The sequence below is a fragment of the Leuciscus leuciscus genome, assembly GCF_965113295.1.
Source record: "Leuciscus leuciscus genome assembly, chromosome: 9".
NCBI lineage: Eukaryota > Metazoa > Chordata > Actinopteri > Cypriniformes > Leuciscidae > Leuciscus > Leuciscus leuciscus.
In genome coordinates this window covers 36,538,572-36,563,622 of record NC_138733.1, presented here as the reverse complement: position 1 = coordinate 36,563,622, position 25,051 = coordinate 36,538,572, and the positions used below count along the sequence as shown (strand labels likewise).

Here is a 25,051-nt window from a genome sequence, read left to right as displayed (position 1 = left end):
CGTGACCTCATTTTGTTGTGTTTAATGCAGTGAGCACTGTACAGTTACAGTATCACAAAATAAACATTCAGCATTTTCTATTCTATTGCAACAGAATTATGAGTCAAGAAATGTATTTTTAAGTGTACTTTTTATGCCATTTCTATCTCAATGGCAACAACAGGACAGCTTAAAATACAAAGAAGGATGTGTTAGACCTAAATTCTGAAACTTTACACAAAACGCATAATACAAAAATGAGTATGGAAGTATACAAGCATGCCCATTCTACGAAGATCTTTATAACATCTAAACACATTTTAGAAAATGATGTCATAATTTGCTCACCTTCATGTCTCTCCAAAAGTGTTTGACTTCTTTCTTTTATGAAACAAAAATATCTTCTTTTGCGAAAGGCATACAGGTTTGGAACGACACGAGACAGACTTTTTATTTGGGGGATAAACTATCCCTCTAAGATTAAAAAGAATAGCATTGCCAGTTTGTATAACGCCATAGAACGTCTTTAAAAATGGAAATGAAAATGAAAGGTCCAGTCGAGTGCATTGATTTGCGAGATTCTCAATTCCACACAATGTGATTTGCTGCAGTGGAGACATTTCAATACTTTCTTTTTTTTTTTTTTTGAACTCATTCACAAATGGGTCACACAAGTTCTTACATTCGCATATTAAATAATAGACATTACTGGCCTTAATTTTAGCCTGTTTAGCAGGCAATGCCTAGAGCAACAACCACAATCTGCAGCTGTGCGAGTATGAGTGTACCGTTTAGTTTTAACTGACCATGTTCATTACAACCACAATGAACAAAAACACATTACAACACAATAATGATTTATTCGAGGTCCAAAAATGACTCAATGCTCATGATTAGCATTGCACATACTATGTACCTAAATGTACTGCATATGCCTAATATTTTCTATTGTAATGTGTCTTTCCAGGGGGGATGGGCTCCCCCAGCTGAGTCTGGTTCCTGTCAAGGGTTTTTCCCCCACAATCCTCACATCTTATGGATTTTCCCCCTGGCCACAGTCACCTTTGGCCGACCGGAGGCACTAAAGGATGATTTTCTGAAAAGGTGATTTGCAACAGTGCGCATTGAAAAAAAAAAACACAAATAAAATGTACTTTTTCAAAAACACAGAGGCAAGGGGTTGTTGGAATATAACAGCTTTATTTTCTTCTTGCAATATGAATAGCACACCATAATTTGTTGAAGGACTGAGTAACAACTGCAGTCACACTATCTCCCTGAACGCTCTCTTCTCTGAGTACTTCACCTTGTACTTCCTCTTAAACCTGAAAAAGAGAAAAGCAAAGATTAAAAACAGACACAGAAAAAAAGAGAAAGCATTGTAGCTTCAGCTTGCCACAAAAAGCCTACAATTCCACACTGACACTCTTAATCTTAACATCCACTTTAAACAAATAAAGCAGTAAAACATCCAACTTACTTGGCTCTTTCTCTGGGCTCAATAAGGTTTCTCTTCTGTAAGCTCATAAATCGATCTTTTAGGATGCTGCCCTCTGGCTGCATGACAAGAAACACATGTTATTTCAAATAACATGCAAAAGGAAGTCAGTAAGAGATCAACGCAGACACAGTTAAACACACACCTTCAGACCGCGAAGAGAGCCGGCAAGCTCATGGCTAAGCTGAACATCGAGATCTGGTGCCTGAAACCTGTGGAAAATACAACACTAGTTTAATTACAATCAAAGAACAAGAGGTTACATCTTCATCAAACTTTGTTTTTGTTAAATATCTTTGTGTGTAGGGCACTTATGACGATCTTAAACGGCCCTAATGCCAATATATGCGCTTTTTCAACAAAGTGTCAGTAACACGTCAGGAAAATCTCACCTGGAGAGGTGAAACTGTCAGATAATCTCATTGATTTTTTTTATTTTTCATTGAGTCGATGTGTGAAAACTTTTGTGGAACATTATTTGTGAAATCACTCCTAATTCTAACACGTGACCCAATGTCCTGCAAATTTGAGCTCCAACCCTCATCAAACACACCTGAACCAGCCAATCAAATGCTTCCCTGTGGTGAAAATCAAGTTTTTAATGTTGTTTATATGTCTATGTGGTGTTTTTAATATGCTTTAAGACAAATCATGTGTAAATTCATCAGTCAACTCCATTGCTGAGTATTTTCTCCTTAAAACTGCAGTGAACCAAAGACAGTCTCAAAAACACGGTTTGAAATCGCTGGTGTTTGTGACGCCACAAACTACCTTGTAACCAATCAGATCAACGTGTGATCGTCAACGAGTGGATCTCTGAGCTGGAGTGAGTGAGTGGAGGCGGGCTCATTTGCATATTCATAGAACCATGTATACTAAATGAGGCAAGTGTGTAGAGTTACATTCAAGCTATTTTAAGCCATGAATATTTTTTTTTTCAAGGAAAAAAACTTTAAATATGTCATTTTGGTGATCAAAGATGAGTTAAGGGATAAAATGATTGACTACAGGGGGACTTTAAAGGTTGAAAATTTTATTTTGAAAATCAAAAGCTGATCAGGTTGGATATAAACTTTGCAGGGCAGTGGGTCTCCAGGAGAAGGGTTGAAGACCTCTGTTGTAACTCAGATTCTCAAATGAACTGAATTGATCTAATAATACCATAACATAGCTTTGTGTAATAGCGTTGCCTAAACTGAGATCACTCATGAAGGCCTATGTAATTAGGCACCAAACTGAGGTGTGAAGTTATTAATAAGCATTTCCTATTTCAAGATGTTGCCATTGATTTTTGAATCACTCTATTCACATCATGATGTCATGTCAGACACAGCTGGAGAACAAAAGAAACAAACTTGAGTCTGCCGAGTCTGCGAGGCATGCTCTTCTGCGCCTCCTGATTGGCCTTGCGCTGAGCCTGCCTCTGTTTGGTCCTCTGTTCCTGCGTCTTCAGGTTGGCACGGATGGATCGCAGCTGGAACAGTTGCTGCTGCTTGTCAATCATTTGACGCTCGGCCTTCCTCCGCAACTCCTGTTTAATAAATTAAAGGTTTGAATGTGAATCAAGAGATTCATCCCCAACTTGGTCAAGAGGCGAATCCATTCTGCTTCCTTACCTTGATCCTCTGAGCCTTCTCTTTCCTCCTCTGTTTCTCAGTTTTCTTTTCCTGTGTTGCGGTCGGCCCAATGACTGTGTCTTCGCTGCCCCCTTCTGGCTCTTCCGGCTCAACATCCCCTTCTTCAATCAATCCCTCCACCTGCTCTTTAAAGCTGCTCTCCTACAGAAACACAAGCACATCTATATTTAGAACAGCATGTGGACACATTCCCATCTAAACCTGGAGTGGAAACAGAACGCTAGCTTACCTAAGATCCGCACAAACAGCACTGTATAATGCTTACTATTTATTTATATATATATATATTAGGGCTGGGGGAATTAACGCGTTAATCTTTGCGATTAATTTGAGATGTTTAACGCGTTAAAAAAAAATAACGCATTTAACGCAGCACTTTTTTTTTGCCTCGTTTTAATGATTTCCTGTTGCGGCTGCTATTGAAATGCCGAAAATATGGGGATCGGGTTTCATTCTCGCGCAGCTTTCATGAGAGCGGGTCTTTTCCCCTCCGTGTGCGCGGCCGTTTTCCGTTCCGTGTGTGTGTGTGTGCGTGCGTGCGTGCGTGCGTGCGTGTGTGTGTGTGTGTGTGTGTCGGCCATAGGTGTCGGCGCGCTGCGCTCTCTGCTCAATGTTCGACTCCGTGTTTGCGCTGCATGTTCTGCTCTGTCGTTCACGGACCAAACGCTCAATCATGTACCGATCACGCACTGGAAAAGCAAAGTCCGCTCAAATAAGGTGAACTTTCTCTGTAGACTTCTGTTTGCTGAGCTGGTATAGTATTGCTGGGCAACAATGTTAAAGGGATAGTTCACCCAAAAATGAAAATTCTGTCATTTACTCTCGCTCAAGTTGTTCCAAACCTGTATGATTTCCTTTCTTCTGCTAAACACAAAAGAAGATATTTTAAAGAAGGTTGGTAATTAAACAGTTGCTGGTCCCCATTGACTTCCATAGTATTTTTTTTTCCTACTATGGAAGTCAATGGCCTCCATCAGTCGTTTGGTTACCGACTTTCTTCAAAATATCTTCTTTTGTGTTCAGCAGAATAAAGAAAGTCATACAGGTTTGGAACAACTTGAAAATTCTTGAGGAATTTTTATTTTTGGGTGAACTATTCCTTTAAAATTACCTGCTCTGATCACATGCTCTCTGGTAATAATAGCTTTTTTAGGACTATAGTTTATTTTTATAATTAGTAAAAGAAAAAATTGAAAAAAAAAAATCTTAAATTGATTATGTTGATTGATTATTGAAAAAGAATAATACATACAATACCTTTAATATAGGGCTATTTTCTGTTCCTTTTTTTCCGGTGATTCTAAGTTTAATTATTGATGATTACAAGCTTGGAGGAAATGCAATTAATTGCAATTAATTACAGCAAATTGTGCAATTAATTAGTTAATTTTTTTTAATCGATTCCCAGCCCTAATATATATATAAAAATAAATCACTCCGTGATTAACATACGCATGTTATCCATTTAACGTAGTAATTGCAACTTATTTTACATCTCTTAAAATTATTTTTTTACATAATGTCTTAATGTGACAGTTTAATGAGTCAAGAAAGATGCTGAAATAAACTCATTCTTCACTTCAAGTTACACTGTAATATACAGCATTTAATCACATTATACTGTATTATACAGCATTTAATCACATTATACTGTATAATACAGCATTTAATCGCATTATACTGTATAATACAGCATTTAATTGCATTATACTGTATAATACAGCATTTAATTGCATTATACTGTATAATACAGCATTTAATTGCATTATACTGTATAATACAGCATTTAATTGCATTATACTGTATAATACAGCATTTAATTGCATTATACTGTATAATACAGCATTTAATTGCATTATACTGTATAATACAGCATTTAATTGCATTATACTGTATAATACAGCATTTAATCGCATAACACTGTAAAACAGTATTTAATCGCATAACACTATTATACAGTATTTAATGGCATTACACTGTAATATACAGTATTTAATGGCATTACACTGTAATATACAGTATTTAATCGCATTACACAGTAATATGCAGTATTTGCAGCTGTATATTACACATTTTTGCAAATACAATTAAGTGTTGCAGACTCCAAGCCTTTCAGTAAGGACAGAGAAATGACTGTCCTGACTGAAAGGAGTTCAGGAAACATCCTGTCATGCGTTGACAGGGTAAAGGTGCAGTGAAGGAGCGTGGAATGATGGGAGTGGCCGTCTTCACCTCCCTTTATTTCATTTTTATGAATTAGCCGCAAGTAATGTAATGTTAAATTACTAATTACTTTGTCTAATTAAATGGCGTGGTAACGCAGCGCAGTTTTACGTGTTCAAAAAAACACTAAAACTAAAAGTACATTTGAACGTACCACACAGCATTTGCAAGAAGGCTGACTTACTATTCATATATAACCTATACTGTAAATGACTTTAATTACACTGGCATAGACTTGTTCAGCAGACACACCGATATGACACCATTGACAAGCGACAGAATGAGGAAGGACCTTACACTGTTTAAATCCAGAGAAATTAGCAAATTTAACCATTGTTGAAAACATTTGGGACAGTGCAAGTACACAAGTGAACGAACTATATAACACTGTAAAATAAAGTGTTACCAAAATATCCAAAAACCACTAAACACAGTGTCTTTACATACGTACATGTAGTTACTGTAGTAATTACTATAAATTGTGCTTAATTACATGCACCTAACCCTGAACAACACCCTAATCCTAACCCTATAGTAAGAGCATGTAGTTACTTATTATTACTCAATACTTAAATGTATAATTACACTAACACCGACACCTTAAACTGTGACCAATATTTTAATGCAAAAATCATACATATTGTGCCTTTAAGGTGGGGTGGAATTAAATTAATGGCAAAACGTCTGTCACCTCATGTACCCCAGTCTGGGAACCCCTGAGTTAAGTTGTTAGCATAAGGTTCGAGATTGTACCTCAGTGGCGATGTCCTCTTTCACAGCCAGCTGACGTGCCAACCTTTCCTCTGCTTTCAGCTTCTTGACCTCCACTTCATGGGCTTCACGAAGCAGGTCCTAGAAAAACACACACGCTGATTTCTAAACACACAGATGTAAAAGCAGCAGATCAATGTTTACGGATGCGAAGAGCTTTGTGTAGTTTACCTGGTGAGAAAAGAAGTCTGGGTTGTACGAGCCTCCAGGACCAACGACCTCAATTGCAGGAAGAACTGAAGGTTTCTCATTCAGCCTATCTGGTCTCTTAAAGAGGAAAATGAAAAAATTCAGCACATGAACAACAGCTAAACCTAGCGGTCAACACATGTGGATGATTTGATACCTGAGAAAACAGTGGCTGATGGTTGATGTAAAGCCAATATTTATGACAATCACACTATTTAATTTAAAGATAGAAAATAACATGCATAATAATTGCTGAAATTTTATATTTTACATCATATTTAATAAATTAATGAGTAAAATCAGAAAATACATTTGTAAAGTAAACTGATTTACTTTACTAGGATAACACAATCAAAAAGCTGCTAATCTATAGACCACTTAGGAGTAGACGTCACAGTTACGTCACTGCAGTTGCACACGCATTGTAGTGGCAGAAAAATAGTGCTAACAAGAGGAAGAACAGAATAATGGGAAAATAATGTCTTGTGCGTCTGTACGTCAGAATCATTCAGAATGCAAACAAAGATGGTCTTCATTTTTCATAGAACATCGTCAAACACTTTAGATGTATAAAGACTTATGAATTACTTATGAATGGGAGAAAGTACTACGCACAATATGTGGGAACAAGTCCCGTCTTCTAAATAAAAGAGCCAATCACTGATTGATAAAGTCATCACGTCACTGCAGCTGCCGTCAGTTAATATGTTATTTGATAGTGAGTTCAGCGTTCAGTTTTTGAGATTTTAGGATTCCTCCATTCAAGTAGATAGAATTGGGTCTTGGATGCCCGAAGTAGCAAATAGGACCGCTGAGTGAACAGACTTTCCTTGGAAGGGACTTTGATAACGCAAACTTTTATGGTTGCAAATACTAGACTGATGAAACCTGTGGCGAATTACCCTACTATAGATCTACATAATATTCACATATGCAGTTCATAGAAGGCATGGAATAATATTTAAACCTATAACACTGACATAGATAACATTTAAACTAGGGATGGGGCCGATCCGATCCAGTATCGGGACCGATACCAGCGTAATTCACGTATCGGATTTTCCCGATCCAACCTGCGGAGATATCCGATATCCTTGAGTCATGTCTGCGCTTTAACGTTGTCTGCTGAAATGACTCCAAAAGTGATTCCCGCCGGCTAGTCTGCTAGCTGGCTGCAAACTGCGGAATGGATTTCCTGAACGGAGGCGCGGCTCAATGAGACACAGAGTTATGAGACACGCCACCGCTCAGGAAATCCATTCCGCAGTTTGCGGCCGCTGTGTGGAAATACTTCACACTGGAAACACCGCAGAGCAAGACAGCAAAATGCAATGTTTGCAAAGCCGTAATTCAGAGCTCGTTGAAGCTCCCTCGCGTCGTACAACACAACGAATGCAATCAAACATTTGAAAAAGCACCACGTTACTGTGCGTTCACACCAAACGCGAATAGCGCGTCAAATTCGCGTCTGCCGCGTCTAGTTGGACGCTTGAATATTTTGAATCCATTCGCGCGCCCAGAGCGAAATTGACGCTCGTAAAAAGCAAAAGTTTGAAGCGAAATTGACGCGCGTCTGAGGCGAAATCCGCTTGTCTGTTTGCAACATGGCTGATGTTGATCGAGCATTCATCGATAGAGTTACAGCATCGGAGCGAGGATCACCCTTTAGATAGTGTGCAGAGGTGGAAAGAGTACTGAAAATTTGTACTCAAGTACAAGTACCGTTACATTGCTGAAATAATACTCAATTACAAGTAAAAGTACTGGTGTCAAAAAAGTAATTAAGTAAAAGTACAAATTACTCTTCTCAAAAACTACTCAGAGTACTAGTTACTAATTACTTTTTTTTAGCTGGCGATAGTTAATGCATTACCAATAAAAATATTCAACAAAATCATAGATTTATGTAGAAAATAGCTACTTTTAACACGTTTTTACCTTATTGTCAAAGGACATTAATTAGTGGATACTGGAATTTCTAACTTCAATATGACACCTTGAAATATGTCAATATTCAGTAGGCCTAGCCTATAATTTTTAATACCATCGGGAAAACTACTACATACTAAATATTTTAATATACATTTTTGTCCATCCATTTTGTCAAGGCAATCATTATTTTCAAGCATTGAAAAGCACAACACTCATTGTAACAGTAATCTATTTGAATGGAAAAGTTTAATTCAAGTCTTCTGAAGAGACACGTCCACTTTATAAGGTGAGATTTTAATTTAGGCTTTTGTTTACATATTTAAACATTGATCAATAACCATTACAATAATCTAATATTTACTCACTCAGTGTATTTGTCTTTTCAATAGGGTAACGTGAACTGTTGCAATAGCTCACACACAGCACAAGGAAGCTTGATTTCAATTCAAACTGAATTTAATTTGCAAAAAGACTAGATTTTTCATAACTTTTGACAGCGTTTAATTCAAGAGCATGGAGATATTGGAGCTGGACGTCATTTGAGTCTGCAGTGAGAACCACTTGGAGAGATTCGCGATTGCACATGATATGACACAGTCCGAGAGCGCACACTCAATATCCGAGTCCAGTTCATTCGTATATTTGAGAGCTCGCGTCCAGTTTTCTGCGATTACATGAATGTGCCCTCGCGTTATAATATTGTTCGTGACATTTGCCATTAAAATATGCCATAGAAACTTGCAGGTATAAAATTATGCGTAATAGGCCTACCTGCAATCCCGCGCTGAGAGGAGGCAGGTGTGTCAAACTAGCTGTCGTTGAGATGAGAGAATGAGAACGCGCAGCTGGTAAAATATAGATATTTTGACAATACTACTATGTAGTTTGTTGTTCCAAACTTTCAGTCCAGCCATTAATCACTCTGAGCTCCTCGCCTCCTTCATGACCAGCTCTTCAAAACCTGCTGCGACTGCTTTCATTCAGTCCAAATATCAGGGGTTTTATTGGTCCGTTTACGATCGAATATTTTTATTGGCTACCGAAATGCCATTCAAAGATTTGAATATCAATTCAAATTGTACTCAGTAACGAAATGTGATTTTACAAGTAGCGAAGTAGATTACTTAGCTTAATATGTACTTGAGTACAAGTAAAATTACAGATTTAAAAATATACTCAAAAAAGTACAAGTACCCCAAAAAACTACTTAATTACAGTAACGTGAGTATTTGTAATTCGTTACTTCCACCTCTGATAGTGTGTGTGTGTAAGATGTTTACACTTGCACTTTTCTTATATTTCAAGACTCAAGTATTTGACATTTTGGGAATGTAATAAATATTGACATGACCTACAGTTGCATATTTGTTTTCAGAATGGGATTTTTCCTGTTAACAGGATTTACTGTTTTTCTGACTTCCTTTTCTGACCTTATACTTACCATACATGCATAAATATGTAGGCCTACATATCATACTTGCCTGTTGAGAGGAGTTTATTTCAGCATCATATAAAATAAACAATAATGATAATAATAATATTAAAGCAAACACAGCTCTGGTATCGGAATAGTATCGGTATCGGCCGATATCCAAATTCAGGTATCGGGATCGGATCGGAAGTGAAAAAATGTGGATCGGTGCATCCCTAATTTAAACCTTTTTTTATCTCACAATTCTGACCGCAATTGCGAGTTCATATCTCCAAATTTGGAGTTTATAACGCACAATTTTGTGAGTTTTTCTCTCAATTCAGAGAAAGAAAAGTCATAATTGCAGTATATAAACTCACAATTCTGAGGGGAAAAAAGGAAGTTCTGAGAAGATTTTTCTCCTCAGAATTGCAGGATATAAACTCACAACTACTAATTTTTTTTATGCGATTTTTATTGCAGAACTGTCACTTTTTGCCACGTGGAAGGCTCTGCCCAAACAACACGTCAAACCAAAACCAGAATGGTCTATGGTATTTTTATTTTATATAGGAGTCGGAGCTCCTTGTGCGTTTGGGCTCAGGCAATGAAGTTCTCAGCGCTGTCAAAATAAAAGTCCCGCTTTTACAACAATTACCGGTCAAACTGAAAAAACAATCATTTAAAAATGCCAAATATTGTCCAACCACTAGCTACATCCATTGTCCAAATGACTGTGAATACTTTTCTAAAGATAATGATCACAAAACAAAAGAACGCACTGCTCTCACCTTGACAAGCTTTTGTTTTGTTTGTTCCAGGTAGTAGGGATCAGCCATCTCTGGCGCTGTTGGACAAAGACATTGAGCAACATTACGCCACTTGTTTACATTACTGACATATCAGAGAGTGTAAAGATACTCACTGCCTGCACTCCACAGGTCATAAAACGCTCTCGCTGGATTGTTATTGGCCACTGGAGTTTCTTTGACGGGCAGCCCAGAGGCAGCTGCAGCTCTTCGGAGTTGAAGAAGCTTTTCTCTTCGTGGCAACACTCCCATGGCCGCCAACCTCGCTGCTTTCTCTGCCATGCGCCGCTGCTTTTTAGCATTGGGCTGCTGGAACGCCAAGACACTAAAAGAACATCCGGAGAATCAGGGTCATGTAAGATTGGGGATAAATGGTTTGGAGACGATCAGATTATCCTTATATTATAGATGGATTTTATGATGCATTTTCCTTAATACTTAATGCCACTATATAGCAAATCTCTGCTGCATGATTGTTTATATCATCACAAAAACAAAAATACATTAAATCACACAGCTCTATGAAGCTGTATAAATATGTCCAACTTTATCCACACACTCACAAATCCTATATAGAAACTCTCAACTGCATGATTGTTTGAATTGCAAATTCTAAACTATATTATCATCCATCTCTAAGATTCAGATTCACATTATTATATTTAATGCCATGTCAGCATTCAAAGCTATTTTCATGGCAAAAATTCAATTACAAATATCATAAAAATACAATAAAAACAAAACAAACAAAGCAAGTCATATTATATTTTAAATTAACATATTCAAAAAAATCCAAAACCTTTTCAGGCATAATCTTATTAAATATGTCCTTAAGTGAAGTAACTTCATAAAAGAGCATTCTGCTTCTATTAAGTCCAGGACAATCCAATAAAATGTGTTTGACAGATAAGAGAATCTTACAAAACATACATAAAGTTGGGTCTTCACCTTTAAGCCAATCTCTAAGATACTGCAAACATTAACATCACTATTTTCTGTAAAGCTGCTTTAAAACGATGTGTATTGTGAAAAGCGATATACAAACAATACTGACTTGACTTTTAAATCTACAGCGAAGACATGATTTGGTGGTAAAATATAGATCTTCAGCTGTTCAGCTCACAGTTTTTCATCTGTTATGTTTCACGGCCAAATGTGAAACCTGAAACGTGTTTAACAGCGCCATATTTGATTTGAGAGTATTAGTATGACTTCAAAAGACTTTCTAATATAATGCACGAGTTGTCTGAACCACTTTTAGGGTGAATTTTAAGTAAATATTAGTAATTCATCTCAGCAATTGTGTGCATATATGCAATTTAATTATAATAAATATGCCTAATTTCAGTGTTCTCTAGATATAATGGCATTGGGCAAGAGAAAACTAAATAACACAAACACCAAATAAGAGTTTAATAACTGAATCCTGACAATATGCCCTCAGATCCTGGACGGCTGTTCACACAACAGCCCTCCAAGCTCCATTGTGTTATCTTCACATTCCCAAAGAAATACTGGGAGCGCAAGGATGAGATCATCAGCGGGCAGAAGAGGATGCGGATCACAGGTCATTTTGAAAGTTAATTTTACAGTCGTACTGTACTCACTTTTTGGGGGCAGGTATGCGGGAATCCGGCTGAAGAATGAGATCTATCCGCAAAGGTTTGGAGCGTTTACCTTTCTTAACTGTCGTCTCTAATAACGGAAAGAAAAAAAACAGTTTTGGATTGGGCAGGGAAAAAACAATGACATAGTATATAAAGAGAGGACCTTTTTAAACTTACGTGGTTGAGTTTCTTTGTCTTTTTCACCCGTGTCCACAAAGAAGAGACTGGCATCGGGTTTTTCAGCTATCAACCCCCTATGAATGAAGAAAGGAGGAAAAGAAGAAGAATAAATCAATGTTTGTTCAGAATCTCCTGTATCATGAACCGTCGTGCGGTTAACTGAAAGGTTGTGTTATAAGACGATATATATTTTATCATCATTTTATGTAGACAAACAATCAGCCATGCAACAGTAAGTGGAAATCAAAACAACAGCAACAAAATAAATAAAAATAATAAATAAGTTAGACTGGTTAGTTACACAGGGTGAATGACGGAAAAAAATTACCATATCAAATAAATTAGAAATAATATGCAGCAAAATATGCACAGCGCGCGAATTTAAAATTAAGCGAATATATAAAAATGCGAATGCAAACATCCAAGGACATGAGCATATATAAACTTAATGACTCAATGGTTACGTACTAACAGTTACATTAAAAAAAAAAAGCCACGTGACGCTTATCAACTCTTTATAACGCACACACAGTCACATATAACCTAAATTAAGGTTTTGTATTATACTAGAATAAAGCAGACTATAGATATAAATATAGAAGTCTAATCATTTCCATCAATGTTAAACTTTAATGATAATAATAACCCATATTTACCCATGACTTACCCTGCTGCTTTCTCCTGAAGCCGCACGTCGTCCAGAAACTCCTCCACATCCTGGATATCACTATATTTGTTCCAGTTCTTTTTCTTATTTTTGTTCACGCGTTTTCGCCGTTTAATATCCGAACTGTTTCCATCCAGACCCGAGTTAAAAGACAGAAACCCCGGCTGAGACGCCGCCATGCGCTTGTGTTTCCTGGCGGCCGCCATGATGGTAAAGAAGGAGGACGAGAAATGGGGGAGGAGACTATACGTTTGTGGACTCGACTCATGAATATTTATAATTAGGTCACGTGAGCTTAACAAAGAGGGTCGGGAAATCCAATATGTGGCCCCTGCCAGAGCCCGTCTACGGAGAGCCTTGGCACTTCCTATTAGCCCCATTGTATCGATCTTGGTTGCAGTTCCATTAGAATTCCACTGGAGGTGATCGCGGGCGAGTGCAGACTGAATGGGAGTCAATGGGGCTAGACGGCTAAATGTGTCTCTTTCACCCGATTGCCGCTGAGAAATCTCAGATTTTATTGTAGGTTTTGCAAGTTCAACATGGGTTATAGGTCGAAAGTTGAATGAACGAGTACTTATTTCTTTTCGATTTCTTACAGGTTGAGTTGTTGTTGCCCATAACACGCTAGCATTCTGCTAATGACGTCAGCATTCTGACGTCATTGACATTTTAAAAGACTTTTTAAACCAAATAAGTGACTCTAAAAAATCTAACACCCAACAATGTGTAATTTCTTTGCATCTCCTTTCGAATACAACATTCAAATTACTAGACAAAAAATTATATCCTGAGAAAGTGGATTTTGAGGGTTTTTCGCCATAGACCTCCATTCATTCTGCACTCGCCTGCGAGCGCCCCCGCATGGACAGAGACGTGTTACTCCAGAAACCGGAAGTAAGAAGGAGAAGTTCTGGGAGAAGTTCCACTCTCTGTAAACTTCCGGCTTCTGAACTGGTTGCAGTTCCACTCTGGTTCCATATGAGGGCGCTCACAGGACGAGTGCAGAATGAATGGAGGTCTATGGCGCTATACCCATCATGATGACAGTTTTTGTGTGTCTTTCTTGCTTTATTGGATTTAAATATAATTTAGGATTCTTTTTGTTTTAAGAAAAAAATATAAAAACTGTTATTGTTTGAAAACACTTATTTCAATATCGTGATAATACCAAATATATTAGGTCAAATTCCTGAAAAACAAATGATTGGGTCACGCCTTAATGTCCATGGGAAAATGTGGGTCCCATGGCCAAACCAGTTGAGAACTGCTGGTACAGTATAAGGGACCATTTCAGATACAGCTGTAGTGTCTTAGTGACTGTTCAAAGTCTTGTTTGTTGAATATTTCCAGAATATTGTAAAAAAGATTAATAATAAAAAAAAAATCAGCTTGGTCATTTATTTGTAATTTTACTTATAATGGCAGTAATTCAAAATTCACAGATTTAACCAATAAAAGCAAGACATTGCACTCATGATGTGGCCTAATGCTGCGTGACCTTGAAATTCAATAGGAATATGACATCTGTGAAGAACAATCCTCTTCATACAGGCCTCTGGTAAACTTGTTTGGGGTCACAGTCACAGCCTTAAAAAAAAAAAAAAAAAAAGTAAAGTGAAATAGGAATAGTATGTGGTAGGGGAGAGCGGGGCACAAAGTAACGCTTTTTGACTTTCTCAGTTTGTGTACATCTACTTATGGTTCAAAGTATTTTCTTTTTCCCACATTAATTTCCCACATGTCTAGTACAATTATGTGGTTTTGTTTTATTAATACAGTATATACTTTTTTCTTGATATACCCCGAAAGAATGGAAGTAAAATGTGACAACATGCCCCATAGGTGGGGTACATTGTAACATGTGAGGGGCACATTGTAACATGACCATATGACAGCTTAAATTGTTATCTGATGTAATAAAAAAATATACAAGAAAAACTAAAATATTTTCTTAATAAAATACAATTATTGACTTTTTCATATAAAATAATGGCATTTTTTTATAATTAAATATAAACTTATTTTTGAGTTTTGACTACGAACAGGAAAACACAGCTATACAACATAGTTCAAAACAAATAAATAATTAGTAATTTCTGAACACTGACTCTCAGTCTTTATTCACCCTTTTCTCATGTTTTCTCAATAGAATTAATAAAAGTATAGAATATAATAGCATATTTCTAATAGGGGCACATTGTAACGCAGTGTGACAACATGCCCCACCTGTACAACTGGGATTTAAACCCGGCTAGTGTCTTCTGCTAGTTAGCGAAGCATTAAAGAACTATCTCAACTGTTAAATAACATATTGGAGATTAAAATAATATCAGATTTGTCTAATTTTAAATAAACACAAAAAAATTGAGATAAAAAATTAACTTAAGAAATGTACTTTTGCTATGGTTTAATAAATGTCTACGGATATCTTCCAAAAAATATATATTCTCTATATAGTGTTGATATGGCAACTAGTAAATACACCAAGTTTTGTCATGCTAGCATGTGTGGAAGTATTTAAAACAAGTGTGTTACAACTAGCCCTGCGTTACGTTGTGCCCCGCGCTCCCCTACTGACAAATGCTTATTAGTATAGTTCATTTACACAAGAGTTCTAGTAACTAAAAAAGAACTGTAGAGAGTACTTGATAATTTACTTTAAATAAAATATAATTGTTTCCACTGTTGTGTTTTGCATGCTGAATGTTGAAGTCTGTGTGACTCAAGTATGATCAATTGCAAGATTGTCACAAATATAGAGGGATTATATCAACAAAATTAAAAGTTTCACAAAGTGTTTAGGACATAAGTGTTAGCAACAAAACTATAAAAGATCATTTATTGACATGAAATATAGTTATGTTATACATCATTCACTCATATATATATATATATATATATAGTCTTTGCTTACTCAAATTCACACACATGAATATGTCTAGTGCAGAAATATAATTGTGTGCATTTTCTTTCAGAGCACTTCTTTCACCTCTCCTTTCGGCACCACTGCGATTATCCTGTCCTGGTCTTATCAGAGTAACAACCAATCTTTATATCTGTACAATGTGAGTGTAAATGGGGAACGATGGATACAGAGTAACAATGAGACCATATGTCTCTGACCTGATCCCTGGGAACAACTACACCTTTGTAGTTGTGTGACTGTGCGAACTGTAGTAAACGGCATGATCTCTGAACCTGTAGCCATCTCTGCATTCACAGGTATTACAATTCACACATTTCTCAAACACGTCTCTTATACTATACACCACATGGCAGTAAAACTACTAGATGTATTTATTCCACACATTTTTACAGGACACTGTCTATACCGCTGTGATGTTGATAAGTAACCCTCTTTCTCCTCCTCTCTTATGTGTTATCAGTTCTTGGTAAAGCGTCCAATATTTCTGCAGTAGGCAGTACTCAGAGTATGAGAGTGGATTGGAGACTGCCTGCTGGTATTGTGAGTCTCTACAACGTCAAAATCCTGCTAAACGGAACTGTTTTAAAGACCGAGAACCGAACGAATGAGACTACCTCGGTGTTCTCAGACCTGCTGCCTGGAACTCTGTACTTGGTCATTGTGACAAGCATCAGTGGACCCATGAAGCAGGACAGCGATAGTGTGTTAAATGCCACCTGTAAGACCCTTCACACATTCTGAAATAAACACTGAATTACTCATGTACAAGCACTTAAAGCACTACTTGCATTCAAGTCATACTGCACACTGGTATTGCTATTTGCATGCACTTTGTGTGAAAAGGAAGTAAGACATTTGCTTTCAGAAACAAAGAGCTGACTAGTCTGTTCCAACCAGGCATATTACACTGGAAGTAGCACTTGAGTATGTCCTTTTCAAGAAAGATTATTACAGTTTTCACACCACTGTGCAGTTTTTTTCACAGGTTTCCTAATTCTTTTTTTCACAGTGCTGTATGTGTTTATTAATAGTTTGAAGTTTTAAAGTTCAAGGTTAGATTTACAGCAGTAAAAATATATTTAATAACGTTTAACATCTAGTTCACCCAAAAATTACAATTCAATCATTATTTGTTTATTTTTTGAAAATTAAACTGTCAAATAGAGACGTGTTTCTCTACGTGTTTGTTAGTGTGGCTGCCGTATTTTTTCAATGGGAGGGGCCACGTTTTTAAAGCTACACTGTGTAATTTTTTTAGTTGATTCTTAGCAAAAAACACTTAGTTCTTTCAAAAATATATGTGCTCATTCATGTATATTTACTTCTTTCAAGTAATAAAGTATTTTTGTAAGTTTATAATCTGCCATTGAAAATACATACGGGTGAGGGGTTCGAATGCCGGTCGCCATGTTGCCCCTCCATCTTGAAACTACATTAGCCAAAGAGGGACATACCAGTAAATTCAAGCTTCGCCTTTCGAGCTTTACACTCAGTGACACAGAGACGAATGCGAGGGGGAGATTACTCGCGACTGCCGGCAGATTTGAAAGATTGCTGAAGATGGAGGATCACGCCTGTTCTCGAGGACAAGTAGCAGAGTCGCCAAGGAAGCGAAAGAGAGAATTAAAACGTCAACGCGACAGGCAAATCAGCAAGACCAAAGTCAATATTGGAGTAACTTTTCCCAGATGGAAAGAGCTCATGAGGAGCAACGATTTTAAAACGGACGTCGAGGTGGGCAGGACGGAAGAAGGAAGTCGGATGTTCGAGTGCGGCGTTTTTGAAAGACTGCGAGCTGTAACTTCGAACGTAGGTCGTGTTAAGCCCCCGTTTTCTGGGCTCAGAAACGTGTGGGACTTGGCGGTTGGCATAAACTGGTTTGTGACTGGACTAGAATGGATAATGTTAGTCAGGAAGAAGAGGAAGATTGGGAAATGGAGCATGGTAATTGGACATCAGTTGCTAACAGGAGAAGACAAAGAACGGGGGTAAATAGGAGAGGAGCGGTAGGGGGGATTTCGAGTCAAGGAAGTAAACGTAGTTTGGAAGAGAACCGTTCAGATGAAGGAAGTGGGTTTGTGCGGAAAAGGGTGGGGATGAGTGAGGATTTTAAAATAATCCTCAAATTTAGAAAGGAAGATGAGAATGTTGGTTTAAGTCCGATAGCGGTGTCTAAGGAATTAAAAAAGAAATTAGGAGATGTGGAAATGGCAAAGATTTTGAGAGATGGAAGCTTGTTGATAATAAGTAAAACGGAGGAACAGAAAAATAAAGCCTTGCAAATCGAAAGTATTTGCAAGAAAAGTATTAGTGAGAGAAGGTTCTGGGTGAGAATAGAGTAACAAGGGGAGTGATAACAGGGATTCGGGTAGAGGAAGATTTGGAGAAACTCAAGCGGAATATTAGTGGAGGCGAGGTGAGTAGAATAAAGAGGTTGTTGAGAACAGTAAATGGTGAAAGGGTTGATAGCTTGTCTGTTCTTTTGGAATTTCAGGAGTCATTACTTCCAGAAAGAGTGAGAGTAGGATGTATGAGCTTCCTAGTCAGGCCCTATATTCCCCCACCACTACGATGTTACAAATGTCAAAGGTATGGGCATATAGCTGCAGTTTGCAAAGGGAAGCAGAGGTGTCCCAAATGCGGAGGTGAACACAGAATTGAAGAATGTAAGGAAAATGTGCAGGATAAATGTTGTAATTGTGGTGGCCAACACAGAGTAACATACGGTGGATGTGAAATCAGGAAAAGGGCTGTAGAAATACAACAGGTCAAAACAGTTGACAACATAAGTTATGCAGATGCAGTGAAGAAAGTACAAAGACAAAAGGGAAGGGTTGATACTGACAATGTTGTCCAGGTGTCGAGAGTAGATACCGGTCAAACAGAGAAGACAAATACAGAACTGTCAGTAGAGAAGATTATTTTGTATGTGGCCTATGTGATCAATTGTACTGATCAGGTAAAACAAAAAACAGAGAAAATTAAAATAATAGTCAAGGGAGCTGAGAAGTTTTTGGGTATAAAAGAAGTATCTTGGGAGCATATTAAAACAAGACTTGAAGCAGATGGGAAAGTAGGAGGGCCAGGTGATAAGACAAGCTGATTGTTGTACAATGGAATGCAAGAAGCTTAATAGCGAATGGTCAGGAGTTTAAGGGATTTATTAAAGATTTAGACAATAAACCAGAAATCATATGTGTTCAAGAGACATGGCTTAAAGCAGAATTGGAGTTTGTTATTAAAGGATATGATAGCATCCGCAGAGATAGAGGGGAGGGTAGAGGAGGTGGATGTATAATATTTATAAAACAAGGAATGCAATATAGAGTTTTGGGGAAAGGGAAAGAGTTGGAATATTTAATAATTGAAGTATGGACTAGAGAAGGAAATATCAAAGTTGTTAACTTTTATAATCCATGTCGTAAGTTGTCATTAGAATTGCTGGATGAAATGATGATACAATTAGTAGGGAAAGTGATTTGTTGTGGAGATTTTAATGCCCATAGCACTTTATGGGATAACTGTAATGATACAAATGGAATGGTGATTGAGGAGGTAATGGAGATGACAAATTTAGTGTGTTTAAATGATGGAAGTGGTACAAGAATTAATATCAGAACTGGTACAGAATCAGCAATAGATCTCACATTAGTGTCAGATTCATTAGCAGGCATTTGTACATGGGAAGTAGTTAGAGGAACGACAGTAGGAAGTGACCATTATCCTATTATAATAGAAGTAGGCTTGAATCTAGAAGAATTTGATATAGTAGGATTGCAGAAGTGGTCATTCAATAGTGCTGAATGGGATAAATTTTGGAATATTAGTGATCAAGAAATTGGAAAAATTGATAGAAATAAAGATGTTGATAATTTAAATGTTTCTTTTTGTAAAGTTGTTCTAGAGGCTGCAGAGAAGTCAATAAAGAAGAGGGCAGGTAAGTGCAAAAGTAAGATTGTACCATGGTGGACAAAGGAATGTAAAAGAGCGATACAATTTTGAAATAAAGGTTTTAAAGTGTTAAAAAGGAATCACTGTTTTCAGAATCTTATTGAATATAAAAAGTTGCAAGCAAATGTAAGGAGAGTCATAAAAAGTGCAAAGAAAGAATATTGGAGGAAATTCTGTTCCTCAGTAGGAAGGGAGACAGAAATTGGTAAAGTCTGGGGGATGATAAAAAGAATGAATGGGATAAAAAGAGAATATGGATACCCAATTTTAAATGATGGAGGGGAAATAGCAGTGAGTGATAAGGAGAAAGCAGAGATGCTGGCTAAAGCATTTGTAACAGTTCACAGTTCCGATAATATTAGTGATAAGGGGAAAAGAGGGAGGGAGACTACAGTAAGGGAGAATGAAGAAGTACAGCAAGAAGAACATTCGAATGACCTACTAAACAAATCATTTACTATGGTAGAACTAAAACGTGCTATCCAGAAAAATAAGAGGTCAGCACCAGGAATTGATCAGATTTGTTATATAATGATAAACCAGCTCAGTGAAAATTCAAAGGAGGTATTATTGGAACTATATAATAAAGTGTGGGAGGATGGGAAACTGCCACAGAGCTGGAGGGAGGCTGTGGTAGTGCCAATACGTAAACCAGGGAAAGACTGTACAAATCCGGGAAATTATACCAATAGCTTTGACTTCTAACATATGCAAAATAATGGAGAAAATGATAAATGAAAGGTTAACATACTATATGGAAAAGAACGTATATATAGCCAAATATCAAAGTGGCTTTAGGAGAGGTAGAAATACAATGGATCCAGCTGTATGTTTAGAGCATGAAATTAGAAGAGCACAAGTAAATAGAGAAAGTGTAGTGGCTGTCTTCTTTGACATTGAGAAGGCCTACGATATGATGTGGAGAGAAGGTTTGTTAATTAGAATATGTAAATTAGGTATCAAAGGAAGAATATATAGATGGATTAAGGACTTTTTACGAGGAAGATTAATACAAGTTAGAATAGGGGAGAGTTAGCAACACTATCTCACGACCAATTCGTACGAATGATAAAAAGATGGCTAAATCGTACGAATTCGTACGACCTCACTCGTACGAATTTGTACGATTTGTCTAAACCCACGTGATGGGTAGGTTTAGGGGCGGGGTCAGGGATAGGTCATTCGTATGAATTCATACGAATTGGGCAATTCGTAAAATATGTACGATTTTACAAAAATCGTACGAATTCGTATGAGTGAGGTCGTATGAATTCGTACGAATTAGCCACCTCGTAGAATTTGTACGTTTTCCCGTGAGATCGGGTTATTCAAGGAAATATATTGTTGAGAACGGAACACCTCAAGGGAGTATAATAAGTCCTTTATTATTCTCCATACTAATAAATGATGTTTATAGAGAAATAGAGAATGGGATGGGATTTTCACTTTTTGCGGATGACGGGGCGATTTGGAAGAGGGGAAGAAATCTGAAATTTATTGTTAAAAGACTACAGGAAGCTATTATGGAAATAGAGGAGTGGTCATATAAATGGGGGTTCAAATTTTCAGTAGATAAGACAAAGATAATGTTGTTTACAAAGAAAAGAATTGGTACTGAGGTAAAATTAAAGTTATATCATCAAGAGTTGGAAAGAGTGAAACACTTTAAGTTTTTGGGGATATGGTTTGATGAGGGATTAACATGGGATGTACATATCCAGAAAGTAATAGAAAAGTGTAGGAAGGTGTTAAATGTTATGAGGTGTTTGGTGGGAAGTGATTGGGGAGCTGACAGAACAGCACTGAAGGCAATTTATTGTGGATTAATTAGATCAGTACTGGATTATGGTTGTGTGGTGTATGGATCTGCATCAAGCACATCCCTCAAAAAATTAGATAACATTCAGTTTCAGGCTTTGAGATTATGCACAGGGGCATTCAAAACAACTTCAACAGCAGCTTTGTTAGGGAGAAATGCCACTCGAGTTGAGACGAATTCAGCTATCTCTGAATTATTGGGTCAATTTACAGGGCCATAATGAAGATCATCCAGCACAAAGTACTTTAAAACCTTGTTGGGAAAAGGAGAAGAGGGAGACAAAAAGCTTTGGATGGACAGTTTTAAAAAAGGCAAGAGAGTTAAAATGAACTGAATTAAAAATCAGTCCTACAGTACCATTAGTAGTGCCACCTTGGATAATACCTGAAGTGAAAGTAGATTTAGTGCTATTAGAAAAGAAGAACAAAGACGTGTCAATTTTTGACTCACATACTATACAGGAATATATTAATAATTACTACAGTTATATTCAGATTTACACAGATGCATCAAAGAATTTAGTTAATAAGATAGGAGTAGCTTTTATTGTTCCAGAGTTTCATATTTCAATAGCAAAGAGAACTAGATGTACCGCATGGCGGTACAAAATATGACCGCCACTCAGGCCTGCACTGGCTTTCCACAAAAATAAATGACGTGGAGCAATTTGGCTGTATTGCGTGTTTATGTATATACCTAAAAAAAATTGTAGTATGTGCATGTCTGTCTGTGTGTGTGTGTATGTGTGTGTGTTTGTGTATGTTTGTGTATGTGTGTGTCTGTCTGTCTGTGTGTGTGTGTGTGTGTGTGTGTGTGTGTGTGTGTGTGTGTGTGTGTGTGTGTGTGTGTGTGTGTGTGTGTGTGTGTGTGTGTGTGTGTGTGTGTGTGTGTGTGTGTGTGTGTGTGTCTGTGCGTGTATGTATACGTGGAGGTGGTGGTCTAGTGGGTTAAACCACTGAACTGGTAAACTGGTAAATCGAAGGTTGCTGGTTCGATCCCAGCAGTCACCACCAGTGTGTCCTTGAGCAAGACACTTTACTCCACGTTGCTCCAGGGGGATTGTCCCTGTAATAAGTGCACTGTAAGTTGCTTTGGATAAAAGCGTCTGCCAAAATGCCAAAATAAATGTAAATGTAATGTGTATGTCAGTGTGTGTGCATGCTTGTGTTTGTTTGTATTCCTGCATGTGTGTGTGTGACAGTATCATCCTAAACCAGCAACCCTTCGCTCAACACCACCATCTACAGGCCGATGAGTGTACAGTCACTAAATGTGCACATAAATGAATTTATTTTATACCATGGATGAAATTCTACGAAACTTAGCATACCCCCAGAGGATGTCAAGTTAATCATACACATGAAATATGGTGCAGTTCTGAACATCTCAACTGAAGATAGGGGCGATTAAAGCAGAATAATATTGCATTTTCATTTTTTATGGGAGGGGCGCAAATCACAAATGAGTGATTATGGGCTAGGTTGATGTGGGCCCTTAACACCAACATACCATTAAAATTTCTTCATCCTCGGTGCCACGGTTCAGGTAGTTATTTAGGAAAAACTGCATTTTTTGGGTTTGGGGGGGCCCAGCGCGGGGGGGGGAGTGGCCCCCGGGGACCAAACGAAATTTTTCCGTAAAAGTCTAGTGGGGCTACATGCCCACCAAATTTCATGTTCCCCCGTGTTTCGGTGTCCCTGGTATCGTTGACGAAAAATTCAGTAGATGACAAAAAAAAAAAAAAAAAAAAAAAAAACTTTGACAATCCCTATATGACCGCTTTCGCTAGCTACGCTAGCGGCGGTCATAATAAGTGATAATGTATCAGTATACACGGGAGAAATGTTAGCAATTCTGTTAGCAGTACAGTGGATAGAGGAAATAAGGAACCATTGAGGGTTATAATATGTTCAGATTCAACTTCATCATTAGTCAGTTTACAGAACAGTCATTCAAACAGCAGAGCCGATATTTTTATAGAAATACAACAAGCATTATATAGAATTCAAATGATGGGCATTGAAGTTATATTTTTGTGGGTACCAGCACATATTGGAGTCATAGGAAATGAAATGGCAGACAAGGCTGCAAAGGAGGCCACAAAAAGAGAGTATGTTGAAGTCACAGTTAACATCAGTAAGATGGAAATGAAAAGCATTATTAAACAGAGGTTGAAGGAAAGGTGGCAAAAACAATGCTTTCTTCTCGACAGGTAATCCAGCCTATTTGTGTAAATTCGAAGTTTTATAGTTGCTTGTCTAACCATAGCATGGTTGTGCATAATGCCAGAACGACCTCTTACCAGGTTTTTATTTATTTTATTTTTTTACAGTAAAATAATAATGACTTTACCAATCAACGATTGGCTCTTTTATTCAGAATGCTATTATAAGGTATTCCGCCATATTGCGCGTTGCAGTTTCTCCCATTCATAAGCCAAAATCAAAAAAAATCTAAAAGGAAAACCTGTTTTATAATTTCTGATAAAGTTGTATGCATGTGACGGTACCAAATTTTCATGTTGCGACAATTGCTGAAACTTTTATCATGGTACGGTATTTTCTCTACACAATTTTTTAAAACTTTTATTCTTATAACAAAAATAACTCTGAACATATAAATATAATAAAGCAGTACACAATAAAAATAAAGTAAACAAATGTTTCAAATTAAAGTGCAAAATGAATTAAAAAGAACAATAGGTATCACTTTACAATAAGATTAATGTTAGTTAGTGCCTTCTTTATTAATGTTAGTTAAAAAAATACAACTGATCATTGTTAGTTCATGTTAGTATTAAATGTTGAAATTAACATTAACTAAGATTAATAAATGCTTTAGAAGCATTTCATTCTCAGTTTATGTTAACTAATGAAATAACTAATGGAGCCTTATTGAAAAGTTTTACTGAACAATAATAAAGAATCATAACATTTCCATCAATATCTAGGGCATGTTGTAGTACAGATTAAAATAGAAAAAAAATGTAGTTTGAAAATAAATAGCCTATTAAATCTAAAGGTATTTAAAGGGTTAGTTCACCCAAAAATTGTAATCCTGTAAAACGAGAACAAACCTCACTGGTTCTTGCTGAAGCTCAAACGTTCTGCATAACACATTAATGAACCTTATTGGTTCTTGCTAAAGCTCAAACGTGCTGCGTAACACGAGAACGAAGCTCATTGGTTCTTGCTAAAGCTCAAACGTGCTGCGTAACACGAGAACGAAGCTCATTGGTTCTTGCTAAAGCTCAAAAGCTGCTGCGTAACACGAGAACGAAGCTCATTGGTTCTTGCTAAAGCTCAAACGTGCTGCGTAACACGAGAACGAAGCTCATTGGTTCTTGCTAAAGCTCAAACGTGCTGCGTAACACGAGAACGAAGCTCATTGGTTCTTGCAGAAGCTCAAATGTGCTGCGTAACACGAGAACGAAGCTCATTGGTTCTTGC

General features: G+C 37.2%; 1 protein-coding gene across 1 annotated transcript; it reads right to left on the bottom strand.

The window, feature by feature from the left end:
* Window positions 1–1,159: 1,159 nt before the first annotated feature.
* nop53 (NOP53 ribosome biogenesis factor) lies at window positions 1,160–13,127 on the bottom strand. The gene is made up of 12 exons (XM_082180656.1): window positions 12,904–13,127; window positions 12,234–12,310; window positions 12,057–12,144; window positions 10,566–10,774; window positions 10,432–10,487; window positions 6,280–6,375; window positions 6,091–6,189; window positions 3,094–3,255; window positions 2,833–3,008; window positions 1,623–1,689; window positions 1,460–1,536; window positions 1,160–1,304 (listed from the first exon to the last, which is right to left on the bottom strand). The coding sequence occupies exons 1-12, from the start codon at window positions 13,107–13,109 to the stop codon at window positions 1,244–1,246; spliced, it is 1,374 nt and encodes a 457-aa protein (XP_082036782.1). The 5' UTR covers window positions 13,110–13,127; the 3' UTR covers window positions 1,160–1,243.
* Window positions 13,128–25,051: the final 11,924 nt, after the last annotated feature.